At 35.4% G+C, this 11,359-nt stretch overlaps 1 protein-coding gene across 1 annotated transcript; it reads left to right on the plus strand.

The window, feature by feature from the left end:
- The first annotated feature begins 4,665 nt into the window (after positions 1–4,665).
- On the plus strand, positions 4,666–7,217 carry LOC136802828 (uncharacterized). Its single transcript, XM_067059593.1, has 3 exons — positions 4,666–5,065; positions 6,040–6,088; positions 6,326–7,217. Exons 1-3 carry the CDS (start codon positions 4,958–4,960, stop codon positions 6,883–6,885), a joined length of 717 nt encoding a protein of 238 aa, XP_066915694.1. The 5' UTR covers positions 4,666–4,957; the 3' UTR covers positions 6,886–7,217.
- The last annotated feature ends 4,142 nt before the right edge of the window (positions 7,218–11,359 follow it).

The following is an 11,359-nucleotide window of genomic DNA, read 5'->3' on the forward strand; positions in this document are numbered from 1 at the left end:
CCCCCCTGCCACCACGCCACTGATCGTACGGGGAAACTGTAACTGATTTTAAATGAGGATTTCGAGTAGGGCGTCGGGCGGGAGTGACTTTTAATTAACACAGAAGTGTAAAACATTATGAATTGATTGTTAAACTAACAGACAATGGTATGGTGACAATAATTATATATAAATTTTAGAGACAAAATTTCTGTTTGTAAGTAAATCAAATCTGTTTTGACATGATATTTTCATTAATTGTGTTGTATTGTTTTACTGAAGCTACTTTAATGGAATAAAATTTCGCGGATTTCGCGGTTAAAATTTGTTCCCTCCATTACTTTTTGCTTTTTTTCTACTTTGTTTGAATTAGTCGTCTAGCTTGCTAAACTAATAGGAATGGCAAGCAAAATTTTACTCAAAATTTCATGATCTTTCCAACAATTTGATAAAAATTATGACATACCAACTACTTTCTGTTTAGAACAATTTTAAGTTTTAGTTTATATTGCTTTTGATAAGCAAGGTTATTTTACGGTTATTGTTTCAAAATTCGCCTACTTTAACGGGATAAACTTTCGCGGGGATTAAAATTCGCAGATTTTGCGGATTTGGGTGTAATCCACGAAATTAAGTACCCGCGAAAAATTTCTTCGATCCGCGAAAATTTCAAGTTCCTATCGTCGTTTTTTCGTCCCACAAATCAGACTAATTCAAACCCCGCTAAAATCTCTTTGTTATTTTCTGAGGCTCTGCATGTTTTTCAGGTGTCTTGTTCTAATGAGATTGTTCTCATAATAAAACAGACACGTAACTGTCAATTTGTTTGCAATCGGAACTAGGTACGTTTTACAGTTTATTGAGATTTTTTTAAACAGTGAAAAGAAATGCCGCTAAAAATCACTAATTTATATTGATGTTCTCCGACTGAATATTTCAACCGGTAAATATTGAGCCGAGTGATCTACATGCTAGAGTTAGTAAATAAAGGTTATCTTTTTTTTGTTGGCTCAAATCTCCTCATATTGTCCACATGCTGGTCATATTTTAGGGAAAATTTGAGATACTTTAAAACTTATATCCTTTTTTTCTTTATAGACCCATAAACTGCTTGGAATTCAGAATTGCCAGGCTCTGCATGCCTTTAATTGCCTTTAAAAACGTGTCATGTCGTGCGTTCTGACTAAAGTTAGGTTTGGCTGGCTCTTAACTAGCCTGGGTATCCAGACTAGACCAGAGAAAAAAACACTCTTACCTCAACATACAAAGTTTCTAAAATTTTAGAGTCTGGTGCAACTAAAAATGTCTGATACAGTTTTGAATGACACAGTCTGTGAGTGAACCCTTGTTTACAGACTATCAAAACTTTGTAAACCCAGGCAGACACACATAATTAACTTACTATAAAACCTCTTTTACAAACTCAAAAAACTTTCAAAACTACTTTAAGCTACATCAAAACATCAGCCACATTTATAAAGGCTCCTTTCCAGCGGCCATTTTGTTTAGAAATGAACCTGCGTTTTCATTTTCATTTGTTTATCTTTTTTTGCAAGGTCAGCTTTTTCCATAAATTATGCGCACGCATCGAAAAATATCAAAAACCCCGCGAAAATTCTGCTCAGTGACTGGGTGCGTACTGACCAATTAGAGACACTCGCATATGCAGGGACAGATATCCCTGCGGACGAGTTACTTGGACCAGACCGTAAACCAGAGACAAGATTATAAAAAACTAGACGGTGAAATATTTTACGGTCTGGCTATCCAGGCTAGCTCTTAACAAAATATCTCAAATTCGTTCAAATAATTACTGAGGCACAGATTTGTTCATAAATTTATTTCAAGATTTCGCTGTTAAAAAAGTACACTACTTCAAGTTTCATGCCATACGGCAATCATCAGACGTACAAATAAAATCATTTAAAAAAACATTTTAAAAAAAAACGTGAATATGTACAGATTCAGAAGAATGTCATGTTCTTAAAAAACTTTGACACGTAATAGTGACATTGTGTATTCAAAAAATCTTTTTGCTACTGACGAAATCTATTTTCAAAGATGTTAAAGGCCGGTCTCCACTTGCGCGCGCTGAGATCGCAATTTTTGACTTCAATCCTTTTTGCTTGCAAAAAAAGATTACGTCATAAAAATGTACCGCACGCTGGAAAAAAAAGTTGAACACATTTTAACTTTTTTCAACCGTTACGTCAGATCGCGCCAATGGAGTTGCTTCATTTTTCTTTTGACCAATAGCGTGGAAGCTTTGCTCGAAAAAGTTCGATCGAAGCGCGCGCAAGTGGAGACCGGCCTTAAGAACAAAAATTATAAGTACAAATTAATCCAATATATTCAACTCTAGCTGAATGCACTAAAAGTCCTTTGGATGTTAAAGCTGGCTTAAAAAAACGATCAAACAAAAAAAATCTCTTCCAAGTTTGACTCTAGAATGTCGATGTCATTTTATAAGCGATTTATGACCAAAATGGGGGGGAAACCACCACTTCTTCATCAAATAACTCCCGTTCAGTACAGAAATCGACCATACTCGTTTAATAGTCTTCTATATAGTTTTTCAAGAGCTTTCAGATTCTATAATTGGTTTTGGCCTAAAATGAGTTTGAAATTTCCATAAAAATTGGACCTAGGGCTTTAGCCTAATTTTTCAATAAATGGGTCCGAAAATAAGGGCTACCCTTAAGATTTTTCTAGGCAGCCCTTCGAATATCAATCCATAGGGTATTAGGCATGCTTTGTTTCAAATTTTGGTGCTTTGTTTCAAATTTTCACGATAATTACACCAATCAGGCCTACTATTAGAAAGATTTTCCGAAAATATATTTTTAGTTCGGTAAAAGATACACCATCTACCACAAACATTTTTTTAAATAACTAGTCGCGCGGCTGAGGTCGAAAAAAGTGGCTAGAAAATGATTTTCGTGATACACCTCTTAGATTCCACTTTTTTCGATGGAAACTCTCGAATTAGTATATGTAGATTCCAAAATCAAAAAGTTTCCACGATATTATCGTGCAAGTAACGAGTAAATGGCGATTTTTTGCGTTTCCAGGCAAAATTGCAAGGCCTGGAAATTCATGATTTTTGGGGGGTCTTCAAATTAAAAAAAGACCTATATCACATGATAGAGCTCTTCAAACTGAGCAAAAAAGTGTATTACACCAAAGTCCCAACTTCTCTAGATCAAAAGTTATGGGCCTATTTGTGGTCAAAAAGGTGTTTAATTTTGCATAAATTAATGCAGATTGTGGGGAAATTCCCTGTTTTCCATCAGATTTTACCACAAATATCGTGGAAACTTTTTGATTTTGTAATCTACACATACTAATTCGCGAGTTTCCGTTGTTTTTCTTGGAATCTAATATATGTATCACGAAATGAAACGTTTTTCGACCTCAGCCGCGCGACTAAACCTCTTCAATGTTGTAATGCTCTTCCTCGCAAAAGTCATCATTTTCTTTTCTTTTCTTTGCAACTCTTTGTTTTTATCAGATTAAAAAAAAAAAAATGAGTCAATTCTAAATTGCTTTTTTTAAACCCTTGCCGTAACTTTTCGAATTTAAACATGGACAGCGTGCTTCTTCTATTCAACATTTCCAATAAAAATTAGGATTTCCTATTGACATATTTGTTAAACAACCTACTAAAACAGAGATTCGAAAAAATGGCTTACTTAACATAGCCCACCCCTAATTTTAGCTGTTTATTAAGCCAAAAGAATGGAATTTTGAATTGCAGCCCTCATTAGGATGAAGCAACCATCGAAAAAAGACAATTACAAGATCTTCGTAAATTTAATTCAGGTGTTTTTATTACTAAAGGGCTGAAAAAAGGTTGTCTAAATTAGTTTTCATAGTACGAGATTATAATAAACAATTTTGACACTCCCTGCAAGGTCTTATAGAGATTGTTCATCTAACTTGCCAAGCTGTAAACCAATCACCGCACCGTGTGATACATGTTTTTCACGAGAAGAAACTATATAAGAACAGAAAGCTTCGTTCTAGTCTCATTTTTTTTCTCTTAATGCTAGAAAAAAAGTCTAACCTTTTAGAATTATTTTCCACATTTTCAGAATGATAAGAATCAAACAATCAAATCATTTTTTAGATTTTTCAGGTGCGCCATAAAGGTAGGTCATACGGCCACGCCACAGAGGAAGGCCAGGTTTTCGACTGAAACGGATTGTTCTTAATCTTTTCTTATGTTTTGACATAAATTGATGAGCCTGACGTTCTTATAGAATGTTCTTACGAAAAAAGGCATATATTTCCTATAATAAAGTCCGTACTATATATGGTTGACAGATGGGCCCTTCATTCCCTACCTTTCCAAAAGTTGAACAGAAAGTAAACAAAAAAAAGATTCCATTGATCTTCATGCAAAACAAAACAGTTGGTCAAACCAAAACATAAATTTGAAAAACAAAAAAACAAAGGAAATGAGAGGCTATACATACAGTTAAAATAGCTTCAACATTTATCTAACATTATAAGAAGGACGTTGTTGACATTAAAGTGACGCTGTTTGGACGTGTTGTGCCAGGGAGCATAACACCTACAGCTTTTTGTTTCAGTCTTCTTCTCACCCTTTTCAGGTTTGTTTTATTTCGAAATTGGACTTACTGCTTATCGTACTACTTTTGGTTGACATTTAAATAAGACATTTAAATAAGACATTTAAATTTCTAATATATTGTTAATGTCCATCATAAAGTTGATTCGTTTCGACTCGAAAAGATTTGAAGAAAGGAAAGTATACAAAGTAAAACCATATAGCAGAATTGAAGTATGCTTCTAATAACGTTAATTTTTGACAAACATTGTTTTGGTACAATCTCAATGGTATTTGGGCGAAGAAAAACAACAAAACACAACAAATCTTGATACAAAGGATGCTTCAAAACCTGTTCTTGTAACATCACCAGTCGAGTGTATTTTGAAATGCAAGAGAAAAGGAATGGACAATTTCTATGTTAAGGATAAAAATGAATGTTTCTGTTTGAAGAGTCAAGACCAGGCGATTAATTCAGATGGAGAATCAATGCAAGGAATCGTTTATAAACAAGTAAGTACATGCTTCTTTTTGTATTAGAATAGTGTACTTTGGATGAGGGTCAATCCCGGGGGGGGGGACAGTCAGGCAAATTGACCGACGGGTATGTGCGGCGGTTAAGGGTATGTTTTTCAAAATATCATAAATGCACTGTAAGGGTGGACTTTTGATAAATGCACTGTAAGGGTGGAAATTTCAGCAAATCTGGGAAAAATTTCAAATTTTTGCTCGAAAATGTTGATTTTTTTTGCTCTAAAAGAGTTTAAAATTTGAAAAAATGCACTGTAAGGGTATGAATTTCACCGATTTTTTTCTGCACTGTAAGGCTGCGATTCTAAAAGCCAATTTTTTCGCCGCACATACCGTCAGTTGGTAAACCCACTGCCCCCCCCCCCGGGGTCAATTATTCTTAATGTATCTTTAATTTCTTAGACTGTTTTATACAAACAAGAAAAATGATCATTTTAAAGAGTTTGAGACTTTTGAGTGCACATTGGGAGCTAAAATTAAAATTCTGCTTCAAACTTTTTTTCTGTTAACCAAATAGAAAGTGACTTTATTCTCATCACAATCTGTGAAACTTAGAGGGTATTCTTACGATTTGGCCAATTTTCACCCTGATATAAGGTATTCTTACAAAAAATCATTATGCAAAATATCAGAAAAAAAATAATGAGCCAACCTCGAGAAAAAATGGTAACAGATGAACGGACGAACAAACAAAAGGTTAAAATAAAGAACATCCGTGGTAGGTCTAAAAACAGCGGGTAAGCCAAGGTAGAAATTATAATTAGTTAATGTAGATGGGTCCTTAATTTCAAAACAAAGGCTGAATGAAGTCTAAACCAGATTTTATCAACCTAAAGTCATCTTTTAAAAGAATACTCTGAAACAAAAGTGGTGTTTAAAAAAAAAGTCTTTCGGAGAAGAGACAACTTCTTTTTCCTCGAAAACGTATATTTGAAAAATATTTGATTTTTTTTCAGTATTGTAACGAAGAAACATACGGTGATTCAAACCCATTGGTCATTAAAGGTCAGTATTTTAAACCGTTTTCCGAAGATATATAAATTCACATGTATGGTCGATTACAAAATTAGCACAAGATGATCCAAGCATCTTATTTAGGCCCGGCGAACGGCAAATAATTTAACCCGGGAACTCCTCAAAACTCGCCGGAACAGGCGAAAACCAGCTTTGCCCTGCCCAAAATGCACGAAGAGTTAAAAATGCTTGATATTTAGCCAATCGGATTTTGCTTGCTTTTTTAAGATAAGAAGAAACTAAAGATTCGCAAAGCTACCTCCACAACACCAATTCTTCAGTGGCCTGAATTGCACATTTATCGGTTGGACGTCAAAGCTGGGGAGTATCGGCTAGGCGATATATTCATATTGCCGAAAGTGGATAACACAATAACTGGCAATTATGTCCTTAGCCCAGTCAACCCCAGCGATACCGATATATTCAAAGTACCAATCTCTTACGAAAGGTTCTGGATGAAGTTTAATCAAGCATTTTGGAGGCCAACTTGCCCCGCTGGGTATGCTCGATTTGGAATCTTAGCTACGGTACAGGATAAAAAGCCTGTTGACGGTGACATCTATTGTGTCAATGAGGAGTATGCTTTGAAAGGTTCAATGGTATGGGAACTTATTTGGAAATGGGACCGTGATGCTTACAACAGAGCAGTGATTTTTAAAGGAAAGTCTGGACAGCCCGACAAAACAGTGGATTTGATCACAGTTTTGGTAGCCCCGAAGAATACCTATCAAAGTCCATCGCAAAATTACCACTTTTTGTCGAAAGAATTTATTGTTGAGGAAAATTAAAACATACATAATATTAACCCATCGGGCAGATCACACAGCACTTAAATTCGAGGCCAACTTCTATAAATTGACAAAGCATCCTAATGCATATTCTGCGAGATGTTTTAAAAAGATACCATTTGTGATACGAATATATAAACAGACAAGTTTAATTTAAAATTCGTTAAAAACAAAGCCATCGTACGCAGTGGCGTGGTGGGAAAATTTCTCTGGGGTGGCCAAGGCAAATATGGCGCCCTTTTTAAACATTTTTTGTTTTTGGCGCCTCTCTCTATACGCTCATTATGAACACAAAAAAGGGAGTGTGCGAGCGAAGCGAGCAAGAAAATTTTGAGTTTTAGAGGTGATGAGGGGCGCCATTTTTGTTTTTTCATTTGTCAATCTTTCGATATGGGCGCCTGAAAAATCCTTCTTGGCGTCCCTTATTTTTGGGCGCCCCTTCTCAAAAGGGCTCCGCTGGGGGGGGCCTGGCCCCCCTGCCACCACGCCACTGATCGTACGGGGAAACTGTAACTGATTTTAAATGAGGATTTCGAGTAGGGCGTCGGGCGGGAGTGACTTTTAATTAACACAGAAGTGTAAAACATTATGAATTGATTGTTAAACTAACAGACAATGGTATGGTGACAATAATTATATATAAATTTTCAGAGACAAAATTTCTGTTTGTAAGTAAATCATATCTGTTTTGACATGATATTTTCATTAATTGTGTTGTATTGTTTTACTGAAGCTACTTTAATGGAATAAAATTTCGCGGATTTCGCGGCTAAAATTTGTTCCCTCCATTACTTTTTGCTTTTTTTCTACTTTGTTTGAATTAGTCGTCTAGCTTGCTAGACTAATAGGAATGGCAAGCAAAATTTTACTCAAAATTCCATGAACTTTCCAACAATTTGATAAAAAATATGACATACCAACTACTTTCTGTTTAGAACAATTTTAAGTTTTAGTTTATATTGCTTTTGATAAGCAAGGTTATTTTACGGTTATTGTTTCAAAATTCGCCTGTTTTAACGGGATAAACTTTCGCGGGGATTAAAATTCGCAGATTTCGCGGATTTGGGTGTCATCCACGCAATTAAGTCCCAATGGAAATTCGGAAGGGCCTAATCCGCGAAATTAAGTACCCGCGAAAAATTTCTTCGATCCGCGAAAATTTCAAATTCCTATCGTCGTTTCTTCGTCCCGCAAATCAGACTAACTCAAACCCCGCTTTGAAGAAAATCTCTTTGTTATTTTCTGAGGCTCTGCATGTTTTTCAGGTGTCTTGTTCTAATGAGATTGTTCTCATAATAAAACAGACAAGCGTGACTGTCAATTTGTTTGCAATCGGAACTAGGTACGTTTGTACAGTTTATTGAGATTTTTTTAAACAGTGAAAAGAAATGCCGCTAAAAATCACTAATTTATATTGATGTTCTCCGACTGAATATTTCAACCGGTAAATATTGAGCCGAGTGATCTACATGCTAGAGTTAGTAAATAAAGGTTATCTTTTTTTTTGTTGGCTCAAATCGCCTCATATTGTCCACATGCTGGTCATATTTTAGGGAAAATTCGAGATACTTTAAAACTTATATATTCAGTCTATTAGCTTTAAAACTAGTACAGATTTGTACACTTTTTTTCGACTTTATAGAATATTATACATTAACATATCCTATTTTTGGCCCAGCGCTAGCGATAGGGCCTTTCATTTGCAATTTTCCGTCCGTCCTTCTTTCGTTTCTGTCTGTCCGTCCGTTTTGGTAGAAACGGCGCTTAAAACCAGTACCACACTTTTTGCCGTCTGGACAGTGAAAAGCTTTGCTAAAGTCGGATACTGGCTATAAAAGATATATTTTCTGATTTCGCGCTCGTTCAAAACAATTTTCAAAACAAAACAAGATGGCGGTCGAAGCGAGGAGGTTGATTCATACTTTCTTGAACATTTTCTTTGCTTTAATGGTCAAGAGATTTTCAAACCAATCAAATTTTGTAATGATTTTTCTTTATAAACTTTTTTCAACATTCTGCCATATCTAATAGTCTTTGCTCAAGTTTTTATAAAGTTCTATGAATGAAGATTCTACCTTAAATCACTTTCATTTTTAGTTTCTTGTTTTCAAAAAGACTTTATTTTCAGGAAATACTGTAATGGCTTCTGATATAGAAATAAATAAACTGGAATGGAGCTCATGTGTAAATTTGAATAAGATTGGAACTTTTTTCTTGATGCTACACAAGAAAACAGTCCTACTGGATCTGTCGCTGTTAACAGCGGTCAGTACAGTGAAGTGGTGGGACTTGGTATGATTTTCAAACCCAACATATAATTATTTCAAGTAAAATGATTCTGGAATTTGGTAATGGACACTAAAATGGAGCTCACGTGTAAATTGGAACAAGATTGGAACTTTTCCCATGATGCTACGCGTGCGTGAAAATTATTTTTTCTGGATCTGTCTCGTTTGACGATTGGTGGTGCGCGGTGGCTTGATTTTTCAAACTCGACACAGAATTATGCTGATTATGGTATCTGTTAATGGACACTAAAATGCAGCTCATGGGTAAATTTGAACAAGATTGAAACATTTTTCATGGTTGCGGCTGTATGTAATTAAAAGGCCTTTTCAAAAGTTTTCCACCCAGGACATTTTTATTCTGACCCTTAACCGCCGCACATACCCGTCTGTCAATTTGCCTGACTGCCCCCCCCCCCGGAGTCCCGGTTGGTAGGGGACCATTCAATAAAATTTCAAGCGTCTAACTAATGAGAAGTACCGCAGTTATTTTGAAAAATTTTTTCCTGTCCTCACTTTGATCCATGTCAACGGGGTCATACATTTGCTGTTTTGCATGCTCAATTTCAACACGTTGCTTTTCGCTGGGCCTTCACGTCCAACGGGCTTCTTGTTACTTCTTAAACCCATAAATTGCTTGGAATTCAGCATTTCTTGACGATTGACGAATAATTCTCATTTTTTGACGATTTTTAGCCTTATAAATTGTTCTCAGACATGTCTTGCGTTCTGACTAAAGTTAGCTTTGGCTCTTAATAAAATATCTTAAATTCGTTCAAATGATTACTGAGGCACAGATTTGTTAATGTCATATTCATAAATCTATTTCAAAATTTCGCTGTTAAAAAAGTACATTACTTCAAGTTTCATGCCACACGGCAATCGTCAGACATACGAATAAAAACATTTTAAAAAACATTTAAAAAAAAGCTGTGAATATGTACAGATTCAGAAGAATGTCATGTTCTTAAAAAAACTTTTCTACTTATAACAGTGGGCACGTAACTGTCAAATTGTTTTTGATTTAATACGAACCATGTTTGTACAGTTTGTTAAATCGAAGCGTTTGTCTAGGCAATTCCAAATTCACGTTTTTTTATAAGAAAATCCAAAAGTTTTGAAGGCTTTCTTATGTTCTTACCTTTTGCAGTTGTAAGCCTATAAATGTTCTTAAAATGTTCTTATTTTCACCATTTTGTGAGAACTTTTGTGCAATTTCTTAGCAAATTGGGTGCTTTGGAGTCTGCCAATACACCTAAAGACGTTTTTTCGGATGGGGGACGGGATATGGACGGACAGACCTAATTTAGACGTCTTCAGGACGGCGGTAGGACTTTCTGTGCTGATTGGGTTTGTTCTCAACTTTTTCTTAATATTTCGGCTATCGTGTTAATATATAGTTTGTTCTTATAAAAAAACGTGTACCCTGAACTTCGAATTCATCTTATTTGATCGATTCATTCGATCGCTCTCTTCAGACGCTCCTATTCACCAAATCTTGCATTCGATTTTTCGATAAATTTGTGATGGTGGCTTTAAAATGATTTAGTAGTTCTCGATATTTAGTCAGTAAGCTTATAACAAATATATTCCACCAAATCAATAACTTGGTTCACAACCACCGAAAATGTTAATTGTGCTAATTTTGACAAACATTGTTTTGGTACAATCTCAATGGTATTTGGGCGAAGAAAAACAACAAACAACAACAAGTCTTGATACAAAGGATGCTTCAAAACCTGTTCTTGCAACATCACCAGTAGAATGTATTTTGAAATGTAAGAAGAAAGGAATGGAGAATGGTTTTTACGTTGAAGATCGTAATGAATGTTTCTGTCTGAAGAATGAAACCCACAAGATATTTTCCACTGAAGTATTACAAGTAACCGAAGTGGTATACAAAAACCATCAATACAATAAGTACATCACAAGTACTTTATACAGTGTGTCCCAAAAAAAGGGGAGAAATTTTCATATAAAGTAAACACCTCAAAACCTTAAAATAATTGCCATAAGATTACAATTCTCTGTTTAATCGATAGATATTCAATCCAGTAGCGTGGTTGTATAAGTTGTTGAGATTGAGTCGTCATTAGCGCGCAGTGGTCCTGATTACCCATTACGCTTTACGACTGTGAAATAGCCTATAGTCAAGGCTATGGTGTGCCCGTAACTACGTACTCCGGGAT

Source organism: Clytia hemisphaerica, unplaced genomic scaffold, assembly GCF_902728285.1.
Source record: "Clytia hemisphaerica strain Z4C2 unplaced genomic scaffold, Clytia hemisphaerica genome assembly, whole genome shotgun sequence".
Lineage (NCBI taxonomy): Eukaryota > Metazoa > Cnidaria > Hydrozoa > Leptothecata > Clytiidae > Clytia > Clytia hemisphaerica.